The following is a 24295-nucleotide window of genomic DNA, read 5'->3' as shown; positions in this document are numbered from 1 at the left end:
ACACCTGTTTCTCTAAACGTTGCCAGCCAGAGGTGTTACACACTCCAAACCAAACCGGGATGCTGCTAATCAGCAGCTTCTTTATCTATAGAAAGTGGTGAGGATGGGAGGAGGGAGGTTTACTCTTCTCAGCCGATGTAAATCGGACCAGGTCAAACTGTCGGTGATTGCATTTTACAATTGACATTAATGACACTTCTGCAAAATTCAGTCCAATTGTAATTATGTTAGAGCCTAAATGCATAGTAAGCAATGGTGTTCAGACTGGTCAAATTTAAGAAAAACACCCCATAAACTAAACAATTTAGATGTATTAGAAACACACCGTCTTTTTATTATTATTCTTAATTTTTTTTATTGTTTTTGAACAAAAATCAAGGTATCCAAGGAAACCAGACATGCTTTTCTTTGCATTTTCCAAGAAATTTAATTTAGGACTCGCTGCCAAAATGAACAATAAGATCATCCTAAACCAGAAACGTCTTAAATCACTTAAATATTTAACAAATTAACCAACCAAATTGACTCAATTGAAACATGATTTGATTTTTAAGCACACCAAATAACTGAAAACCCATTATATTTTTTTAAAATAGTTCTAAAGTATTCAACTTATGTCACATATTTTAACAAGGTATCCATGGAGACCAAACATGTTTTTCAGGGCATTTTTTGTAAAGGGCGACAAATGTCAGCATTGGACACAAAACAGCAACTGATCGTCTTTAACAGGTGTGAGAGACTGGCTCATCTGTCTGAGCTCACTGGACCACCGTGAAACAATGACAGATATAACCACCATATTTCAGGGGTCTACTCTGATGATGATTATCTTGGGTAAGTACCAACATGCTTTTCTACTGCTGATTATCCTGTGATTTCTTATTGTTGTGTAGCAGGATGAAGCCTGCCCCAAGATTGAGGACACCTGGCACCTAATTACCTCAGTGGGTGTGGAGCATAAAGGCAGACTCTCTCAGCTGTTTTCTTCATGCCTGCATTTGGTCGCATTTCAGTAGGAAGGTCGCTTGGTTACCTTGCAGTGGTCAAAACTCTGAAATCAGTAAGTAATGTTTCTCCTTCTGTATAAGCAATTTTAGTTGGTTAATTCAAATTGCTTAAATTTAGAAGCTGCCTGAAATCTCCTGTTTGGTACTGAGGTGTGGTTGTAATATACCCTCCCCAGTTCATCTTGGCAACATAAAACGGGTATGTATTTTTTTTTTTATTGAACTGCCTGATTTCAGAGTTTTGACCACTGCAAGGTAACCAAGCGACCTTCCTATTGAAATGCGACCAAGTGCAGGCATGAAGAAAGCAGGTGAGAGAGTCTGCCTTTATGCCAGTTGTATATTTGGGGCAGAATTGCTGCTGGAGGTTAGCAGTTAAACTGGCATATAAACAAGCCAGGTTACCATGGCGTGTTTAACTCAGATTAGTTAAAGCATATTTTAGATGTGACATCTTTATAGCTATTTAAATGCTCAATATCTTTTTAATGCATTTTCTTCTGACACTATTGAAGTGTAGCTGAAGTTTGAATATGAACTGATTTGTCGGTCACAGCTCAACATTTGCTTCTTCATGAGAGAACGGGGGAACGGCAGTGTGGCAATGCTCAGTAAATATTGTTTCTCTGTCCCTAGATATGCAGGGTATTGCTTTGCCTGCAGACGTTTTGCTTAATCAAAACTAGTTTATTCATGTTAAAACATGGAAATAGCAATTGGAAAGACTTCAATGCATCTGCCAAGTCAGTTGGACACATAGGGTACCCAAAAAATGTACTCTAGTAAAAGTAACGCTACCTCAACATATTTTTACTAAAGTAAAAGTAAAAAGTATCCATCCAAGATACTCAAGATTAAAAAGTAAACAGTAGAAAGAGACGGCTTTAGTATGATTTATCATTCAGGAATTATGTCATCAGACTAAAAACAGACTGTCATGAAAATTCTGGTATTTCATAAACTAAAGTTTGAAAAGTTTTGGGTCATGACCGAAAGAACAAGATTGCGGATACAAGCGGCCGAAATGGGTTTTCTCCGTAGGGTGGCTGGGCTCTCCCTTAGAGATAGGTTGAGAAGCTCAGTCATCCCGGAGGGACTCAGTGTAGAGCCGCTGCTCCTTCACATCGAGAGGAGCCAGTTGAGGTGGCTCGGGCATCTGGTCAGGATGCCTCCTGGACGCCACCCTGGTGAGCTGTTCCGGGCACGTCCCACCGGGAGGAGGCCCCGGGGAAGACCCAGGACACACTGGAGGGACTATGTCTCTCAGCTGGCCTGGAAACGCCTCGGGATTCCCCCGGAAGAGCTGGAAGAAGTGGCTGGGGAGAGGGAAGTCTGGGCCTCCCTTCTGAAGCTGTATTTACTTACTGGGCGGGTTCATCTAGTAGGTCCAGCATTGCCACGCCGCTGCCTCCCAGTGTAGAGTTTTGACATCTGCCACTGACTCACACGTGAGCCACTGGACCTATTGAACTGCGACTGTCCTTCCCCTTCAGCAGACATTTGATTCATTGTAAACTTACCTGAACTTTAACTTTGTGTGTTTAAACATCGCCTGGAGAAAGTTCTGTGGCTCATTTACTCCACTCTGCTGGGCTGCTGACAGACTGCCTTATCAATTGACTTTCAAGGCGAGATCGCTTCGCCCCATGCAGAAATGGAGCATACTTCCTACAAACAAACACGGTCATAAGGTGAAGGCTGTGAAGCTCACAGCGTTACCTGTGACATTTGCTGAGGCATTTTTTGACTTATTAGCCAACATTACAGCAAAGAGGATAGGCAAAGTATTTCAAAGAAGTCACGCGATAGGTCCGTTAAGTAATTTGGGAAACCACAGAGAAATTTATATTAAAGTCCAAGCAGTGGAGGTTTCTGATATTGGCGACATGGGCAACTTCCTAGGCCTGCATCTGGTGTGTCCGAAATGACGGGCCGCGTCCTTTGAAGGCCGGATTTGTAGGCCTTTATGAACTGTGAACTGTGACCTTTATGAACCCATAAAGGAAATATGAGGAGGAGGGGGGGGGTGAATTTTCTTTATTTGTTGTATATTCAGTATCAATATTCAACATATTTGGCAATATGATGTTTTTTTTTTGGTCTCTGGTGGATGTTGAATGTCATTTTTGTTTCTTCATTGTCATGGTACAATATTAAAGTTTAAATGTGATGATTTTCGTTTTGTTTTTATCAAATAAAAATTGTCAGCAGTCCAGCTGCTAAGCACTCAGACATCCTTTGCACTCATAATTTGTGGGACATGCTGCAGATGAAATAATCTGTGGCACCTTGTTGGGCTTTAGAGACAGAGCATCCAGACATAACGATGTTGGACCAGATGTCTTTATATGGAGTGAGCCTCAAAAACTCAAGTGTTTGTTTTTTAAACGTCATAATTTAGTTTGTTGTATGAAGGCATTTTCACACGTTTTGTCTAATATTGATCAGCACAACAATACTATACACAATAAACTGAAAAAAGCATGTCTACGAAATATATAATTTATCATTTACATTAAAACACTCCCAATTGTGTCTTATGGCTGTTATAAAGTATACCATAGATAAGGTTGATGGTTTTTTTTTACATACCTATTATCTCTGTCATTTTTTCCCCCCCACAGGGTTAGGCACTGGGTTTTTGCTGAAGTATCGTTTTCCTATAAGTAAAACAACAGAAAGGTTGATTGATATGGTAGGAGATGTGCTTCTAAACTTGCTCCAGATGTTCGCTGTACCCCTCATTGTGACCAGCGTGATTTCAGGCAAGCTAAATATGAATCTAGATACTCACCTTTTCTGGATACTCTGTGTAGATGTTGCTCAAACTCACCACTTATTTCTTGTGACTAAAACGTGTCCAAAGATGAAGATCAGTTAGGACATTTGGACTTTCACTTGGACAGTCATGAACTGGTGTGTTGTCTTGCTCTTTGCTCTGGCACCAGGTGAACTTCTGGTTCTCATCTCTTTTCTCAGGCGTAACTGCATTAAACAGCAAATTGTCTGGGAAAACAGCTTTCTACATAATAATCTACGTTTGTGGCACTACCACTCTGGCTGTAATTGTCGGTAACTTTTAGCAGTTTGTAATATAGGTACATTAAGACCGCCACAGTGTGTATTGTGTAATTGCTTTTAACATCTTGCCTGGGCCTGTGTTGCAGGACTGATTCTAGTGCTCACGCTTGAGCCTGGTGGGGACACGAAAGCAGAAGAGTCCAAATCGCATATCCCAGAATACGCTATGCATTTCATTTTCATGGATATTATTAGGTGAGAGAATAAATGTTTAGAAAAAATTCCTATAAGCTATTTTTACTTACTCTAGATAAGTAAAAATAGAGATTTCTATTGTCTGATAACTATCAAAACTAGCTTGGTTTATGTAAATTATGATATGAAATTCATAATTTGAAACTCCTTAGGTGAAACTCATAGTGGTGAAAATAATATTCTCATGTTTTTTTGTCCTTAACGTTTACGAGGTCAGTTTTTTTCTGACTCTCCTTTGTCTCGCATAGGAACATGGTTCCAGAGAGCTTCGTTCAGGCCTTCTTCGAGCATGTATGTTTTTATTCAGCTCCACAACTCGCTGTGTAGCTTCCCATGTTGGGTTTGGAAAGTTTCCAAACAGTTTCTATTTTCCCCCAGTACCAGACAGCGTTTGTTAAGGTCAGACAAGTAGACAAAACCATCGTCTCTGGATCAGTGAGTATTTTCTTCTATTTGTTTTTATTCTGGAGCACTTTCCAAAGGTCTTTATAACCCTTGAGATTTTTCACACGTCACATCACAACCACAAACTCCAATATATTTTGTTTCAGTTTAAAGTCGTCAACGAACACAAAGGAGTACTTGATAGTGAAGAGGAAGATAAAGGATGGGTTGCATTAAATTTCTTCTAAATTAAGACCTGAAAGGAGAAGTAGTGTTTATTTTCAACACACATGAGGGCAGTTGTGCCATTCTGCTGCAATCATTGGACAGGAGGAGGGGCACATCACAGAGCACTGAGACAAACAACCAGGCTAACACTCATACCCACTGGTTAAGACAAGACCAGTTAACCCAACAGTAATGGTTTTTGGAAAATAGAAGGAAACCAACTTTCACATCTTGCCAAAAATTTTCTGATCTATTTAGGGCTGGGTTTGACTACATGGATCCAATAGATGGTTATGCATTCCATTGTAGATTAGGTTGTATGCTTAGAGTGTCTGTTCTACTGCAAGCGGAAGATCTGTTCCAATTTTCATCTTCCATTTTTTTAGATTTAGCTCCATCCATCTTCCCATAAAACGTCTGAGCGGCTTTCCTGCCTCTGCAGAAGGAAAGCAAATTATCACACATGGTAGTGTACAGGGCTACTGAAGAGGTTACAGAAAGTTTACTAAATACACAACTTTTTTTTAATTATTCTTTTTATATGTAAAGTTTTTTAACCCTTGAATTTCCTTCTTTTTACTTCACAACTATGCAATATTTTGGATTGGTCATTCACAAAATAAATCCAAATAAAATACATCAAAGTTTAAGCCTTTAGTGCGACTTATTGCAGAAAAGTGATATGCATTGTCCAACAAGGTGCTGTACTGCTACAAAACTGCTCCTAGAGAGTTACAGCCAGCATATTTGTGTTTCTAGGGGCAAAATGGCACACAGATGCAAATGAAGGGCCGTTATGTTGATGGAGCCAACATGCTAGGATTGATCATCTGGTCTTTCACCATTGGCATCTTGTTAAACAAGGTGGGACCCCGGGCAAAAGCCACTGTGAAGGCCGCTAGAGAAATGAACGATGTAATAAAAATCATATTCAAGTACATCCTGTGGTAAGATCAAACAGTACATAATTTCACTCTTTCATAAAATTAGATTCTTTTTCAATGTAAAGACATTCCGTTAATTAGTTCAGGTCAAGCACAAGAGTAAATCATCAGTACTGCATGATTGAAATGTGGTTTCAGTTTTTGTATGTACATAGGACAGCAGTTTCCTTTCGTAACGAACAGTTGGTTTTATTTAATCTTGTTTATTTTTGCTACTTTTTGTTTCAGGTACATGCCCATTGGAATTTATTTCTTGATGATAGGCCACGTGTTGGAGACTGAAGACTGGAAATCTGTCATTAAAGTTGGAAAGCTTATAGTGGTGCTATTTCTAGGGTATGTCCACTGTGTCTGTTTCAGCTTTGGTGCCAAATTAACCATTGCTCCTGAGATACTGAACTCTAACTAAGAAGGAAAGACATTGCGTTGAATGTATTTACAAAACATCATGTACATCATGTTATGGAATGCTTTGTTTCATCAGAGACAGGAACGCTAGCCAGAGTTCATGGAAAGCAGGCTAAGGTTTGACCTTCATACAGCTCAATCCTGAAAGAAAATACATCAGAGGCAGCAAAGCCTTTAGACTGTGTCAAGAACCAACACAACGTCGCTAAACCTGCAGCTAGAGAGGATTGAAAGCTTTACATTACAGCTTATTTATGTGCTAGAATTGCCTAGTCAAAGTACAGACTTACAGTATATTCATTAGATAATCTGTGGCAATTTGTGAAGCTTATGCTATTTTGCAAAGAAGAATGTGACAAATATTGGCTCTGTGAACGAGCAAAGCCAGCGGAAACAATCCCCCAAACACAATGAACTGTGGTTTTACCATGACAAAATACATAAACGTGTCAAAGTTGAAGGTCAGTGAATAGTTTTGCTTTGGATGGCTTTAACACTGAGCATGACTTTGTTGTCTCTTTCAGGTTTGGAATTCACTCCTTCGTCACTCTTCCCTTGATTTACTTTGCTTTCACCAGAAAGAACCCTTTTCTGGTCTTCCGGCATGTCAACAAGGCTTTGCTAAATGCAGTTACCATGGCATCCAGGTGAGATGTTTAGTTTGTTTGTTGTCAAAGATTGACACTTTTCTCGTGTACATATAAATGGTGCACCAATAAAGGATGTGCTTTTTGCCAAAGCTCTGCCACTCTGCCTATCACCCTTCAATGCTGTGAAGAGAACATGAAGGTCGATGTGAGATTCTGCCGTCTCATGTTGCCCATCGTCTCCACCATCAACATGAATGGGATGGCGATCTACGAAGTGATCGCTGCCGTCTTTGTTGCCGAGCTATCTCAAATGAACCTGGATGCCGGCTATATAATCTCCATTGGGTAAGCTGCTTCCTACATGTGTCTGGAATTGAGAAAATGTGAATCCTGGGATTGCTAAAAGGAAAGGCTTCGATACAGCTGTGTGTTGTAGTTGAGATAGAAATCTTCATGAATGCTGTCCTTGGTTTGCAGTTTGACTAGTGCTGTTGCCAGCTTTGGAGCTGCAGGTGTCCCAATGATGGGACCTGCGAGCACCATCATGGTTCTGACTGCTGTGGGACTGCCAGCGAAGCATGTCTCCATTCTGATGGTCTTTGAGTGGTTTGTGTAAGTTCAACCTGATGTTCACAGATCATTACTCTTGTTCAAAACAGTACTTTAATCAAACTGTCCAGTCATTCTTGATGGGGTTATGCTGGTTTGCTATGAGAAAGCTTATCTTTGACAAAGACTTGATTTTTAACTTGCAAAACAAGGGTTTTAGGATCCCTTACTTGTGTAGAGAGCATGTATAGCAATGATTGATTAAATTACCCTGTGAGATGGATGTGGTTAACAGGAATGGCATGAGCTGGAGAACATAGTTGAATCTGACAGCAGGTTTCTTATCTTTTTCTGTACTCTTCAGAGACCATTTCGCCACCCTGGTGAATGTACTGGGTGACTGCTTTGGTGTAGGTCTCATCAATCATCTGTGCCAGGAGGAGCTGAAAGACATGGACAATGACACAGGGTACATTAAATTATAAAATTATCTTTTCATTTCGAAAGACACACAACGTTGGCAAAAGTATTAGCTTCCCAATCCAAATCATTGAATTCAGGGGTTACAGTGGCCTTCATACATGGCTACAGGTGTATGAAATCCAGCACTGGGGCTGAACAAATAGGTCACTCTCAGAAGAAACTGTGAATTTGAGCATGGTACCATGATAGGATACCACCTGATTCATTATTTGGTACCGTTCACCAGAAGCCAGACTCAGCCCATTTGCTTTAGTAAAAGAAACTCCTAATGCTTCATCACACCAAGGCATTTTTGCGTATTTCAAACTCCCAACACTGTGGGAACACTTGAAATTGGCTTCTGTCTGTTCTCACAAGACTGTGCACCAGAGCACAAAGCAGGTTCCACAACATAGATGAGGAAGTTTGGGGTAGAAGACCTTTACGGGTTTGCTCAAACCATATGAAACCGCATGGATTGAGATTAGGATGCTGCTCAGGTATGTGTGTGTGTGAAGGTAGACAAGTGAATACTTTGTCAACATTGTGTACATCTCTTTCTGAGTATGTTAATGGTCTGTGCATTGTTCACTCTCTTGACCCGCATAACAATGATCTGAAAAGCCCCCAGGATATCTCCAGTTTGTAGTACTTTCCTTTGAAATATTTAATCAAATATTGCGACAAATTCTGGTGAAAATAAATCTGGAAAGTAGATTGTTATGTCATTTCCACCAAGTGGTAAGATATGGGGTACTTTAGCCACAGTTTGTCCAGATCGATATTGACCATGTTTTTTTCCATTTTGCCTGTTAGCATTCGTTCCATCAGTCAGCTTGAGTTGGACTTGTTATGTTTGGAGCCTAAAGACAAGGCCAACCCCTCCCCCTCATCCACCCCTTCAAGATCCATTTCACCTAAGTGAGGGGATCATCTCAGCACCATATTAACACCAACAAGCTGAAACCTCAGGATTGGGACGTCAACATCCTGTGTTGTCTGAGCTGATCATTTCCTCGTTTGCATACATTTCCAGTAGGATGGTGCCAGTTTACTCATTTGTATTTAACTTCTCTAGTTTTTCAATTTTTCATAGCTTTTAAATGATCTACATCCTTAATGTATTCATGTTTAAGTTATTGTTATTGTTATGTTTTTGAAGATAATTCATCTTTGCTAGATGTTATTGTTGTTATTTTTCCTGTTGCGTGTTTACTATGTTTTGTCCTTACTGAAATACTTCTCCAGTGTTTCCTCAATAAACAACACCTACTGCCACATTTCCTCATTTTCTAAAACTCATTTTCTTAATCCTCATAGTTTTAACATAAATAATTACTTGTTTTATTTGTTTTCTTGATTTGATTATATAGATCATTTCATTGTGTGTCTAGTGGTTAAATCCCTGTCTTTCTGTTTGTAACCTCTGTAATTTTGAGCTAAACTTCAGTGTAAGACAACTGCTCTACATACAAAGTTTCACTGATTGATACAATAATACTTTGTAAATAAGGTCCTTTGTGTTTCATGAACAAATTTACTGCTTTCATTTTGAAAATATTTTAATTGAATATAATTTTCATTTTTATGAATGAACGTATGAACATTGCATGAAATCATTTCTTGAGATGAACTTATCTTAATAAATTGTCAGTCAATCTGCTGCTGTTCTAGAATAATCTTTATAGTATAAGTAATTTATGAAAGCATTCACATTGGTAAAAACAGTCTTTGACCAGCAGAGGGCGCTGTTTGCAATAAAGTACCTCTTACAAAAAGGCAGAAGCTTACAGGATGACTCTAACTAAATCACTACAGAATCTCCTCTATTGCAACTATCATATTATTTCATAAGAATTGTTCAAATGTTGATGTAAACATGACGTTTGCCATATGTATCTTTCAAAATCCCCTCTTTTCAGAAATACCACTGGCTACAAAAATCCTACACGGTGTTAACTTTTCAAGATAAATGCCACACCTAACTACTTATTGCTTAAGTTTTTTTTGTTCTTTTTGTCTGTTGAACATGTTTTAAACAAAAACTGTTTCTTGCTAACGAGATTAATGAGAAGCTAATTCTTCTAATTAAATCCTGTCCGATTTCTATAATCGGAATTTTAAGATGGTTTCCGTTTTCCAAGCAACTACTGAACAGATGTAAAAATATTTTTTTGGTGTGCACATGTCCTCTTTGGATCAAAGAATCCAATGGAGCCATTTTCAAACATGTTAGCACGGGACTGAGACAGTGATGAGTCTTTGTAAACTCAATCTAGTTACGCGCGCACACAACCAGGTGACACTGGTGGTATCTCTGCTGTGCAACTCAGCATGGAGTTTAGTGTCAACTTATTTTGCTACCTTTAGGCTGCAATGTTAGACATTTAGTTGTGGAAACCAAATTTACCAAATGTACCTGTAGATCAGACTGTCTAGGTCTGAGCATCAAAATGCATGACTTGTTCTCAGATATTATTCAGACATGTATTTACCCTTATCAGTGTTTACTATTCAATTTACAGAAATCTAAGTTTGTAACATTTAATACACTGTGTTAGAAAACAATTGTTTTGTCCTAAAACTTTTATTTAATGAGGAACATTAACGAAAATGAACTGATGTCACAAAAATGTAATCCAGTCAGTCAGGAGACCGGATTTCTCCTAGTCAAATTAGAATTAAAACCTAACCTGAGAAGAATGGGTGTCATTTTTGGATTCAGCGGTGCAAAATAATCCCAATTCAGTAGACAAAAACATAGACAAGTTCCAAAACAACCATTTTTTTTGTCACCCGGTGTAATTTTTGATTAGTCTTTTGTTTTAATTATCTTTTGTTTTATCTGAAATACTGGCAAACTTGTGGTGTAACTTATGCACAGTTTTTACTCCATGGTGTTGTTTATTTTTAAGCAGTTATAAGGCACAGTGGTGTGCAAGGCCACTACAAGAGACCTTTTCCTGCCAACAGCCATCGCCATCTACAATAACTCTGAATAATTTGAATTAATATGAGTAATAACAACATTTAATTTCCTTTTGGGATTAATAAAGTATTTTTGAATTTGAATTTGAAGTAGTGTTATTTATTTTACCAAGGTATCCATAGAGACTGAATATGCTTAGCAGGGCATTTTCTAAAAAGTGGGACAACTGTCTTGAACAGCTGCAAGTAACTAGTCCATCTGTCTGACTGGACCACAGTAAAACAAAAACAATGAGAGAAAGCATACTTCAGGCCTTTTGCATGTTGGGAGTCACCTTGGGTAAGTACTTACTTTTTTTTCTACTCGTGATTTTTATTTTTTTTTTTTCATTCATTTGTTTTTGTGGTGGAATTGCTGCTTGAAAACTAAAATGAGTAAAAGCGAACGTTAAATGTGAAATTTAATGCGCCAATGGAATGCCTAATACTTTTTGAAAGTATTTTCTCTTGATGCTAGTGAAGTACAGCTTAATACACTGTAATACAATACACAAAATAACTACATGTTCAAATTTTCTGATGACACAGCTATTCTCTGCCTCATTTCAGACAAATCACATTTAACCAGCGTTTTTAATCTGAAGACAGATTAAAAACTGTCTTCAGTGTTGTGAGGAACCGTTTCTCATCCTTAATGTCCAAATATCACAGGAACTTCATTATAATCTGAAGGCAATAGGAGATCACTCATCCATTGCATCTATTTGCCCAGGTGGATACTTACAAATACACTGGAATACAAATTCACAACACACTCTCATGGACTGCTCAAGCTGACTAGGTCAGTAACAGGGTCCATTAGCAACTACACTTTCTGTGCAGGTTGAAGGCCTCTTGTGTTAGAAAGTGATGCTGCTCTTTCAACATGCTGTAATATAGAAGGCATAGTTGGGGGCATCATTAGGTTCAACATTGTTGCCTGGTTTCGCCACTTGTCTGTCTAAATCAGGGGTCTCAACTCCAGTCCTCAAGAGCCGCTGTCCTGCAGTTTTTAGATGTGCCACAGGTACAAAACACTGGAATGAAATGGCTTAATTACCTCCTCCTTGTGTAGATCAGTTCTCCAGAGTCCTGCTAATGACTTAATTATTCTATTCAGGTGTGGTGCAGCAGAAGCACATCTAAAAGTTGCAGGACAGCGGCCCTCGAGGACTGGAGTTTGAGACCCCTGGTCTAAATGAAGGCTAAACTCACTTATCTCACATAAAGCTAAGTGAGTGAAGCAGCTGTTGCCGGGTGTCAGGCAGGACGCCTCACGTCAGACAATTTTGAGTGAAACAGCCATCAGAAAATCATCTCAAACCTCTGTCATGTTCCTCAGAATCAGTTTCTGAACTGCGTTTAAAAGATCCTGCATATCAACTGAACAGCTGCAAGGACTCATTCGATTCACTTTTCCCTACAGAAAATGGTATCTAAAACTTTACCATGTTTCTGTTATGTAGCTATTTCCATTATAATGATAGCAGGTTTAATTATTTTTATTGGTTTTAGAAATGTTGACAGGTTCCGATAACCTAACATAACTTATTTGTCTTTGGTCAATATTAATCATTTAAACATTTCCAAAAATCTTTCTTTTATATCTTTAGGATTATTGTTAAGCGATTTTTTAAATATTTATTTTAGTCCTCTTTATTCTTTGATGAGTTTGATAAATTAAAATTTGGCGTTAAGTGGATCGCCAGCACCACACCAGGGTTTGTTTACGTCGCCAAGTGTTGTGACTCGAGCTGTGGAGGGGTCTTGCAATAACCCACTGCGAGAACCCGACGTTCTCACTGCTACTTATGCCTGCCTTCTTGTCATGTGGGCTGTCTACCTCTTTTAAGAAAGACTTTGCTGCTCTGGTTGCCCGTCTCCAAGCCCTCTTACCGAATGTCATATGGATTTTAACGTTCACGTTGGTGCTGATCTCTCCTTCTCCAAATACTTCTTTCCGATCCACATCCAAGGACACACGCTGAACCTTTTAAGCTGCTCTGTCTGGACTTATTCCTCTGAATTTCTTCTGACGAGCTTCCTTTTGCTGATTATTTGCTGTTCTCTTTTAATGTTAACATCCAATGCTCTTCCTCCAAACTGTTATGGTCCCTCTTTTTTTGTTATATTAAAAATGTTAATCACTCCTGATTAATCATTCCTGAACTTCGTTCCGGGTTTCTTCCATCCACAAAAACCTTGGGCCTAACTCTGTTGAACTCAGACTTCCTTACCCCTTACCCTCAGTCTTTCCTCTCCCCTTTGGTGCAGACGCTAATTGCCAGTGTAAACCGTCTTCCAGTCAGCTCAATCTTTTTCCTACAGTTCTCGTCAAACCCTGTCTCACTTCTCTGCTCCCTATCATTACTGACATCATCCATTCCTCTCTGTCCTCTGGTTTCATCCCCGCGGGATTTAAATCTACAGCCATTGCTCCCATCATCAACAATCTGGTCTCCACCCTTCGAACTTCAACAATCTCTATCCTCTCTCTAACCTACGATTCATTTCTAAAGGGATTGAAAAAGTATTTTCCAATCAGTTGCATTTTCTGTCATGTTGACTGCGAGGGTGTAAATCCCCTCTCATTATTCGGGCGACCATAAACAGGGAGATTTTTTAAGAGCAATTTTTGGGGGTGTCGGCAAAGTTACAGTCAAATGTAATGTAAAGTGTGGTTTAAATTTTTTTTATTGTGTTCAAGCTGCACCACCAAATATGACTAGTAAGTAGCAATGAATAACAAAAGTGACAAAAGTTTACAAAAGTGACTCTTAGTTTGACTCCTATGGGTCTCAACGGGCTGTTGAGACCCATAGGAGTCAAACTAAGATTTAAACACAAAAGGAGAAATAAACAAAACCCAACTAAAACACCTGAGATCCTAACATTTTCAGGTTGTTGTGCATTGTTTTGTTTTGTTTTTTAACTGTAGAATAACTTTGAGTGTGCTTTTAAATAAAATGTATTATCATCGTTGTAGGAGTTTGTTTTCTTGCCAACAATCCTTTTAATAATGTACTTTGTTGAATATTTCATATCATGACCGTGTAATTCTTGTACATTGTCCACAGCGTTGTAAAATAGCAGTAATATATTGTGTAAATGACATGCTGTTTGTCACTGTTTTACACACATAGATGACCAACATTTTTGTTTTACTTATTCAGCATTAGGGCACAATGTTGCCTATGAACAAACTGAAATAAACTTTGAAAATATGTCTGCAAAATATATCATTCACTATTTTTATTAAAGCACTCCCATCTACTTATTAAGGCTGTCATAAAGTATGCAACAGTGTGGGTTGTTTTTACATGTGGAAGTTTTTTTTTCATACATATATATTCTGTTTATGATGGTGTTTTTTTGTCTTTTTTTCCCGTTTTTTTTTTTTTGCCCAACAGGGTTAGGCATTGGGTTTCTGCTGAGGGCTGTAGTTCCTATAACTGAACAATTAAAAAACTGGATCGGCATACCAGGGGATATGCTTCTGCACATGCTTCAGATGTTTAGTCTCCCCCTCATCGTGACAAGCGTGCTTGCAGGCAAGCTAAATATGAATTCAGACACGTGATGTATTAACTTATCATTGCCATAGAGATAGATTGAAAAGATACTCACTCATCTTTTGGTGGCTATTCTTTATAGATGTTGCTGAAACCACTTGACTACATATGTATCTAGATGTTATACTCATCTTATGTTCACACCATATATTTCTTATAACTAAAAAGTATAAGAACATGAAGATCAGTTCTGAAATTTAGACTATTGTTAGGACACACTTGAACTGGCATGTTGTCCTTAGCCTTCAGATGAAATTCTGGTTCTGCTCTCTTTTCTCAGGAGTAACTGGATTAAACATCAAAGTATCCCGGAAAACAGCCATCATCACAGGAGTCTTCATCTGTGGCTCTACCCTAATAGTCGTAATTCTCGGTAAATTTATCATGGGCAGCAAATTTTAAAATAGATTTATGAAGACAGCTATTTTGTACTGTGTTATTGCTTTTGACGTCCTGCCTGATGCTTTGTGTTGCAGCAATGTTTCTGGTTTTCTCCATCCAGCCTGGTGTGGGAGAGATTGAAGATCATAATGAAGAAGAGGATGTGTCAGCCTTCATCTTGCACGTGATCATGCAGGATCTAATAAGGTGAGACCAAATTCATGATGTTCTGCATTTTCTGGCTGTATGTTAAATTAGAGATCTTATCATCTTTGACGAATATTAGTTCAACTATCTAGGTTTCTGTGAGATGAGACTCTGGGTAAAGTTATATCCTCAAGTTTTTTTTGTCTTTAACATTTATCTCAGTTTTTTTCTGACTCTCCTTTTACTCTCACAGGAACATGGTTCCAGAGAGCTTCTTTCAGGCTTTCTATGAGCAGGTATGCTTTTATTCTGGCCCACAGCTCACTGTGTAATTTCACCATTTGGGGTTTGGAAATTTAACACAGTTTCTCTTTTTCTCCCAGTACAAGACTGAGATTGTTCATTTTAAAAGAGAAGAACCTGGCCTCGAACTTGATCCAAAACTGGTGGGTATTTTCTCTTGATCTTTGTTTCCATTCTAGAATCGTCATTTTACAGCCACAAACTTCAAATTGAAGAGGAAAAAAACAAATGGCCTTGAGTTTCTTCTAGTTTAAAGCCTGAATGGGGAGGTGGTGTTTGCCAATGTGACAGCAAGGTGTGCCACAGTTGTCGTTGGGTGTCAGGAGGGATGCATCACAGGGGAACAGAGGCACATAGGACAAACAACCATGCAAACACTCATACTATCAGGATCTTGGGTTGTTTGAGTTTGTTTTTGTTTTGTCATTATTTGTGTTCCTTATGTACTTCGTTCTGCCTTGTTTCTATTTTTACATCAGTTCCTTCTTAGGGATTCTAGTTATATTTATTTTTGTGTCTAGTCCTGTCCTTAGTTACTCTAGTTTTCATTATGTTTCTTATGTCTAATTATTTTTGTTAGATTCATTTCCTAGTCCCAAATCTGCTTTCCCTCGCCCCTTGTGCCACTTCCTCTTTCTCTCTCCTCAGCCTGCCTTCTGCTTTCTCTCCTCACACCTGCAACCCATTAGCTCATCAGCCCAGATCTTTGTTAAGCATTTGTTCAACCTAACAGTATTGATACACCGCTTTCTCAGTCACTCCTTGCTGGTTTCCCTGCTACATTCCATTCGGCTCCATTTCCCTTGTGTTTGTTTTTTGTGTCTAAAGGGTTTAAACACTTGAATTTGTGCCTTTCCATTTCACGATGATGCGGTGCCTTAGAGAGTGGTCTATTACAAAAGAAATGCATATTAAATACATCAAGGTCAATGGTTTTATGTTGACTTATTATGAAAAAGTAACATGCATTGTCCAACAAGGTGATGTGCTCGTACAATATTGTTGTCAGAGGGCTGGAGCCACCATGTGTGTGCTGTTTTTTTTTGTTGTTTTTTTTGCGCAGAATGGCACTGAGACAAAACTAATAGGCAAGTATGTTGATGGACCCAACATGTTAGGACTGGTCATCTGGTCATTCGTCATCGGCATCATGATAAACAGGATTGGAAAGGAGGCAAGAAGCACCGTGGAGGCCATTCAATGCCTCAATGATGCCATAAAAGTCATAGTCAACTGGATCTTGTGGTAAGATCAGACAGTATCTGAGCAGATGTCATTTCTTTTACATATTCAGTTCTATTTACATAGGACAGCAGCTTCCACTCTTAACCGTTCATTTAAAATATATTTGGAACATCCTTTTTATTAAACCTTTTATTTGTTGACTGTTTTTTTGTTCCAGGTACTTGCCAGTGGGAGTTATGTTCCTGCTCACAGAACATGTGTTGGGTGTGGGTGACTGGGACGCTGTCCTTAAGCTCGCAAAGTTTGTAGGAGTGGTTTTAGCCGGGTATGTCCAACCACCTTTTCATTTCATCTTTGCTACCAAATTGATATCCATTGCTCCTGAGGTAGCAGCACTGAACTCTACCTGAGTGACATGAGAAGAAAACTGTGCTATGAATATATTTACAGAGCAGTTTTACAGATTTTATGAGATTTTCCTCATTTATGTTGAGAGATCAGTTTTCATCAATTATTGTCAGCCGGTTTACTCTGATTCCTCCAAACATCGGGGGCCTCATGCACAAAGCGTGAGTGCGCACATAAAAAATGTGCGGCGTCATATTTTACGCATAAGTCGGCATGTATAAAAATCGCTGGTGTGACAATGTGCGGCAGCCACGCAAACTTTTTCTGTCGACAATATCAAACTACAAAGCGTGAAAACTCACCGAAATGCACTGAAATCTGACTACATTCGGTGTTATTTAGACCAAGAAGCATCAAACCCGATGTGTTTTTCATGATTTTAATATTTTATTGTTTAAAAACATATACGATGAAACTGAACCGCATTTATCCTCAGACAATAAGCTAACACGCACACACAATAAAGAAAGTAAAAAATAAAAGTAGCCTATGTGAAAACCTCGCTCGAATGTAAATAGTACTTTTTCTCAGTTTTTGTGTCATACCGCATTGGCCTGTGCGCCGAAGCGCATGAAATGCATCCATGGGGTCATTTCATTCTCACTAATAGAAGATAACAGGGTTTGATCAGCAGATTAACTCAAACATGCTGATTAAAAATAATTAATAGGTTCGATTATTTTTAAGGCGCAATCACACGCCCCACAATTACGTAGCCGCGTAATTGTGGGGCGCTTTGGTTCTGATGGAGAACATCGCCAATGGAAGGATTCAGAGGGAGCGATTGATCAGAAATCATATTGATGTGAAATGTTGATGATGGTTTATGAGCGTTTAGTTTGCTCGCACCGATCTTCCTGGAGCTCTGAGCAAAAGAGCCGTGCGGTACCGGTGCCGGTCCAGCTGCAGTCATCCTTCAGTCGAGTCGCCCGCTTTGTGAATGCGCTTTATGGACATAAAGCATTTAGAATAAACGTCCACTTTACCCACTCAAAGGACTCTGTGACGCGCTGTCTGTCTTTAAATCCCGGCTGAACGCGCTGCTGTTCCAACAGGCATCTGCAGGATCTCTTTATTTTTTATTTTTTTAATTTGGATTTTTATTTTTGTGACGTGACATTATGTGTCCTCAAAGCACCTTTTAAATAAAATATATAATTATTGTTATTATAAATACTTATACTGCTTCGAACAAGGACGTTGCCATGGTTATTGCTTCACGTGGTGGCAGACTTCCGGGTATTTATACTAATTTACATATGTATTCATGGGTGGCGACAGGGCGGGCCAGCAGCTGCGCTCTATTTCCCGCAAAGTAGGATTTATAAAGGAAAGGTGCCAGCCACGTGCGTGCGCACGGCTTTATGAGTCCGATTTTTATTTTTTTTTTGTGCGCCGCATTTTTCTAAATTTTTCCGTACGCCAAGTTTTAGTGTGAAAATTGCGCTTTTACGCATGAGGCCCCTGGTCCAGTTCAAGCATTTCCCGTCAGAAGTTCTGTTTGGCCTCAGAGGTTTGTTAGAGAAGATGAGCGAATAAACTGCATCATAAAGACCAACAACCTCAGCAGACACATCAGAGAGGAAGTTCTGGAGAAGTTTAAATCAGGGTTAATTTCTAAAACAATATACCAAGCTTTCAGATAAGAAAGAGGAAGAAGGTTGTTTGAGCTTCATACAGATCAAACCTGGGAGAAAATACAGTATGTTAGAGGCAGAAAAATACTTTAGACTGCGGCGAGGTCCGACTTCCTTCAGCATAATGAATCTCAACCTTCAACTAAAGGGAACATGGAAAGGTTTAGATCAGTTGTCTCAAACTCCACTCCTCAAGAGTCGGTGTCCTGAAACTTTTAGATGTTTCTCTGCTTTAGCACACCCTGGCTCCACTACAGGCTTATTAGGAGATTTCTGTAGAGCTTGACCGAATGCTGGTGATGAAGTTTAGCTATTTCATTGAAATTTGTAGGTTCAAGGAAACATCTAGAAGTTCGAGTACCCTGGGGCTCAAGGACTAGAGTGTGAGAGTGTGAGACCACTGGTTTAGGTCAAAGCTTATTCATGTGTTAGAATGGGATCAACAAAGACCAGACCTATATCCATTTGATAATATGTGGTTACACTCTCCATTAAATCTTAGCTTGTGCTATTTTGCAGAGAAGAATGTGACAACTGTTTTTATGAAAGAGCAAAGCTCATAAACATGACATAACACCTGTCATGAACATGAGTAAGTCATCATGAATATTTATGACTGTTGTCATAAAGTGTCATTCGGTAAATCATGACACATTTAATACAAAGTTGACATTATTCAAAATGTCTTCGTTATGACAACTTGACATTAACCAACAAATCATGATCTCACATTCATTTGTTATAAAAGTATTACCGATTAAACTTTAAAAATGGTGTAGCTTTGTGTGGAAATGTTATATTGCTCTGCCATTTTGTTTAGTCTTAAATTTCTTAATTTAATTGATCCTAAAGTTTTACAGTAAGATGTCTACAAAGCACTTATGAACTTTGCATTTGAAACATTATTTAAGGCTGTTTTAAGTAGTGCAATACACCATCTCCACCAGTGAGAGGCAGCAGTGCACAACAGGCGTGCAGTGTGTTGGTGAAGAAGAAATCTTTCATCTTGTGGGGCAAGCCTTACACAAGTTCTGCAGGCCTCCTATTTAAAAAGAAGCCAAAGTTTGTCACCTGATACATATGAGGTATGTGTCTTCTTAACTTTACATTTTCTTTGAGAAAATAACATTCACTGTGTTCTCATTCTTTGTAATGTTAGCTATGACCAATCCAAGCCAATCCTACCTTGCTGTAAGTTAATGTTAACTAAAGTTATTAAACTCCATTACTGTAAGGTCAGCCCTTAATATTAACCCTCTATGGCATGACTTTTTATTTTTGTGGGGAAGAAATATTTTCCTGCATTCTTTGGGAGCTTGGTGGTCCCTAATTACATGTCAATCATAAAATCGGACTCTGACACCTCCTGGAACCAGATTTGGGTTTGTTGCCTCAGGGTAACATTGGTCTAGAACACCAAGATTGTCTACACTGATTATGAGAAATGAAATACAAATCAAACAAAAACTATATTCATAAAAAAACTTTTTTTTGGACAAAAATATGTCAAAAATCATGCCCCCCAAAAAATAAAATAAAGGAGCAATGTGAGGTACAGCTATGTGGTTTGTTGCCTGAGGGCAACGCCATGCCATAGAGGGTTAAACATATTTTAAAGGCAGGCAAATAGGGTTTTTTTCCCTCCAGTATTAATCTAACAAATTAAAAGCTTATATGTTAGTCAAAGTTATCCTTTATGTGCATTGTTTAGCAACTTGGCTGATGTGACATGGTGCTTGTGTTCTTTGCTTTGCCAACTTTTTAGGTGACCACAATGAATTGAGTCATCACCCGCTATGAGAATGTCCAGAAGAGGTTCACCAGAATTCACGAAAAGGCTTTCACCATGATTAACATTGACCACAACTATTGCAAGAACAGCCACAATTTCTGAGCATTTCCGGCACTTTCAAAGACCTGCTTCCAGGAAGTGAAGACAACAAGAGGATCTCCCTGTTTTCGGAGCGTTGCAGGAAGACTATGACGAAGGAAATGGCTGACTGTAGATGGAACCTATTTTCTTAAGTTAAAAAAATAAGTAATTCTGTTTTAGTTTTTCAATCAGTCTTTCATAGTTAGAATATACTCACCAGAAGTTAAACCCTCTGTTTGAAGAACAAGTTATCTTTTGTTTTATTCCACTGTTATAAAGGGTTTGTTCTACTGTGTAAATAAAGCTTTATTATTGGTCGTACTTGTTTTGCTTTACTTAAGGTAGGGGAAATATTAATAACTGGTTTGTTAAAGATTTTGACAGTGTATAATGACATTTATGACATTATTATGACTACTATTATGACATATTTATGACATGATGATTCTTGGTTAATGACAAGTTGTCATAACGAAGACATTTTGAATAATGTCAACTTTGTATGAAAAGTGTCATGATTTACCGAATGACACTTTATGACAACAGTCATAAATATTCATGAAGACTTACTCATGTTCATGACAGGTGTTATGTCATGTTTATGACGGTGTCATGACAGTCTTATTCACAACCCGTCAAATAAAGTGTTACCATAATTTTCATTCCACTTTACTGTGATCCATCACTGTGTGTTAGCATATCATATAAAATCCCCCCAAACACATTGATCTGTCAGGTTTTACCATGACAAAATGTTTAAAGAGGTATGAATGTACCAATAAATGTTTAACAACCAGTGAATACTTAATGAATCTCTAACACTAATGTGACTTTGTTTTGTTGTTCAGGCTGGCAATCCAAGCCTTCATTGTTTTCCCCATGATTTACGTCGTTCTCACCAGACGGAACCCTTTTCTTATCTTCAAGCAGACCTCTAGGGCTTTGACGACAGCATTTATCATCGCGTCCAGGTGAAATGTTCTGTTTTTGTTGAAAAAGCATGACACTTCTCCAGTTTGTTCATATGAACGGTGCACCAATGAAGGATGTGCTTTCTACCAAAGCGCCGCCACTCTGCCTCTCACCTTGCAATGCTGTGAAGAGAACGTGAAGGTCGATAAGAAACTCTGCCGCCTTATGTTGCCCATTGTCACCAGCATCAATAGAACTGGAATGACGTTCTATGAAGTGTCCGCTACCATCTTTATTGCCCAGCTTCATGACATCACGCTGGGTGTCGGCCAGATAATCGCCATTGGGTAAGTTGCTTCATATAAGTGCATGGAATTGAGAAAAGGTGCATGCTGGGATTTGGTGTGTTTTGGTTCAGTTATGATATTAAGAAAAAGGCGACCTACACACCAACTTTTACAGATCATCAGTAGAGGAGATGCTTAAATTAGCTGATCCACCACAGTGATCACTTAATAGGTGCAAAATAAGCTTCAAGTCTAAAAACATAAAACTGTAAAACAATTTTGATATTAAATCCTGAAATTTCTGATCACCTCACTTGACCAAATATTTGAAGAAGCAGTGGACAAAGGTTGAGGCAGCAGGTCAAAAACTAAGCACTCTATTAATTCTAAAACATTAATCTGGAGGTGTTTCAGGATATTTATAGTTATTTTCACTGTAAATTTTGAACTGAACCAACTGGACAATAGGAAAGGATTGATAAAGTTGCAGATTGTAGCATTTCTGTTGCTGGGACAGAGATGCTAATTGAGATTGTGCTTGGTTTGCAGCTTGTCTTGTTCCATTATCACCTTTGGAACTGCAGGGATCCCAGCAACAGGAGCTGTGACCACTATCCTGATTCTGACCGCTGTAGGACTGCCTGCAGAGCATGCTGCCATTCTGATCGGGGTGGAGTGGATTCTGTAGGTCCAACTTGATTCTCAAAGCCTGCTGCTTGTGTTTAAAGAGTACTTTCACCATCAAACTGTGTAGTCACTCTGGATGGAGCTATGCTGGTCTATTATCAGAAAGCTTGAAATTATTCTTGACCAGGACATGATTTTTAACTTGCATAATAAACTAATGTCTAGGATCACCTACTAGTGGAGAAAACCTGAGGAGAGCTAGTGTAGTAATGATTGATAAAACTACACTTGGAGACTGAAGTCAACATCAGTCTGAGCTGTAGAAGACCTGGTGCATCTGGTTGTTGTAGATTGATGGAGAGAAAACCTTTGAGACAAACATAGTTGAGTCTGACAGCATGTTTGTTCTCTTCTGTGCCCTTCAGAGATCATTTCATTACTGTGGTGAATGTGCTGGTAAATGTCTTTGGTGTTGCTATCACCAATCATGTGTGGCATGACGACCTTATAAGCCTGGAAAAAATACCAAGGTAAATGAAATTATTAAAATGATGTGTTCATTTGCAAAGACACAATGTCGCCAAATGTATTTGCTCCCGTATCCATACTAATACTAATACTAATACTTTTGTCAACATTGTGTAAATCCCTTTCTGAGCTGTATCAGTGGTCTCTGTATTATTCGCTCATAAACTCACATAACAAAGATCTAAATGTATCAGAATGTCTTCAGTTTGGAGAAATTTGAGCATAGATTGTTATAAGTCATTTACACCAAGTGGTAAGACAAGAGGTACTTTAGTCCCAGTTTGTCTTGAACGTTATTGACCATGTTTTCCATTTTACCTGTTAGCATTGAAAGGACTCGTTCCATCAAGGACATCGAAATGGACTTATCCTTTTTCGATTCTGATGAAGAGTTCATTTCCTCCACCCCTTCATCCTACTCAAGATCCATTTCACCTAAGAGAGGGGATCATCTCAGAACCGTAGTAACGCCAAGAAACTGAAACCTCTGGATAGGGACGTCATCATCCGGGGGTGTCTGAGCTGCTCATTTCCATGTTTGCCTATGTTTTTATTAGGAGGATGGGGCCATATCAGTTTATTCATGTGTTTCTATGTTTCTATTTTTTTTCAGTTCTTACAAATTTGAAATGATCTACTTATACCTCCATATTTTATTGATGTTTAATGTAATTAGTATGTATAACTATTGTTATGTGTTTGAATAAAACTGATCTGTACTACAATAGATTTTATGGTTGTTACTTTTCCTTTTGCATGCTCACTATTTACGGTCTTTTGTGTATTTATAAATTTGATCTTTCTCAAATGGCTGGTTAAATATACTCACCAGCCACTTTATTAGGTACACATTACTAATAAATGTGTACCTTATTAGGTACCAGGTTGGATCCCCTTTTGCCTTCAGAACTAACTTAATCCTTAATGGCATCGACTCAACAAGGTACTGGAAACATTCCTCAGAGAGTCTAGTCCATACTGACATGATAGCATTAAACAGTTGCTGCAGATTTGTTGGCTTCACATCCATGATGGAAATCTCCAGTTCCTCCACATCCCAAAGATGTTCTACTGGACTGAGATCAGGTGGAGACCAGTCGAGTTCAGTGAACTCATTGTCGTGTTCAAGTAACCAGTCTGAGATGATTTGCACTTTATGAAAGACATGGCACGTCATCCTGCTGGAAGCAGCCATCAGAAGATGGGTACACTGTGGTCATAAAGGGATGGACCTGGTCAGTAACAATACTCATGTAGGCTGTGGCTGATAGGTATTTTTTCTTTCGAACCTACATAAAAGAAAGAACCACAGTCAACATATATGAATTTCATGTCAAGCTTTTGCAAAAGGAGAAGTCTCCGTCAACTGCTCCTCCGAACAATTCACAGAGCATTCTGATCTGCTTCCGCATGAGCTCCTGTTTTTATTGTCAAAGAAAAACAGGCAAGGGGGCAGTCAGGAAAACAACAGAGGTCGTAAAACTTCTAACCCAAACAACTAACAACCCAGTTCCAGATGTGATATCTGATCAAAGGTCTGAGCCCGGTTCAAATCTCGGTTAATACTGTCAACAAAACAAAATACAACTGCTCACAGGTAGTTACTAAATTAGGAGG

General features: G+C 38.7%; 2 protein-coding genes across 2 annotated transcripts; both read left to right on the top strand.

Annotated features, from left to right (window-relative positions):
- Positions 1-782: 782 nt before the first annotated feature.
- On the top strand, positions 783-8957 carry LOC102218272 (excitatory amino acid transporter 3-like). Its single transcript, XM_005800187.3, has 13 exons — positions 783-837; positions 3635-3775; positions 3990-4082; positions 4178-4286; positions 4535-4577; positions 4665-4721; positions 5658-5845; positions 6071-6178; positions 6775-6897; positions 6991-7185; positions 7318-7452; positions 7754-7858; positions 8668-8957. The coding sequence occupies exons 1-13, from the start codon at positions 783-785 to the stop codon at positions 8774-8776; spliced, it is 1461 nt and encodes a 486-aa protein (XP_005800244.3). The 3' UTR covers positions 8777-8957.
- A 2113-nt stretch (positions 8958-11070) lies between these two features.
- Positions 11071-23175, top strand: LOC102218530 (excitatory amino acid transporter 3-like). The gene is made up of 13 exons (XM_023341620.1): positions 11071-11119; positions 14229-14369; positions 14671-14763; positions 14867-14978; positions 15172-15214; positions 15302-15366; positions 16281-16466; positions 16624-16731; positions 21173-21295; positions 21389-21583; positions 22073-22207; positions 22576-22680; positions 23004-23175. Exons 1-13 carry the CDS (start codon positions 11071-11073, stop codon positions 23158-23160), a joined length of 1512 nt encoding a protein of 503 aa, XP_023197388.1. The 3' UTR covers positions 23161-23175.
- The last annotated feature ends 1120 nt before the right edge of the window (positions 23176-24295 follow it).

This window comes from Xiphophorus maculatus, chromosome 1, assembly GCF_002775205.1.
Source record: "Xiphophorus maculatus strain JP 163 A chromosome 1, X_maculatus-5.0-male, whole genome shotgun sequence".
NCBI classification, from domain to species: domain Eukaryota; kingdom Metazoa; phylum Chordata; class Actinopteri; order Cyprinodontiformes; family Poeciliidae; genus Xiphophorus; species Xiphophorus maculatus.
Note: the sequence above shows the minus strand (reverse complement) of the source record. Positions and strands in the feature narration are given on the sequence as shown.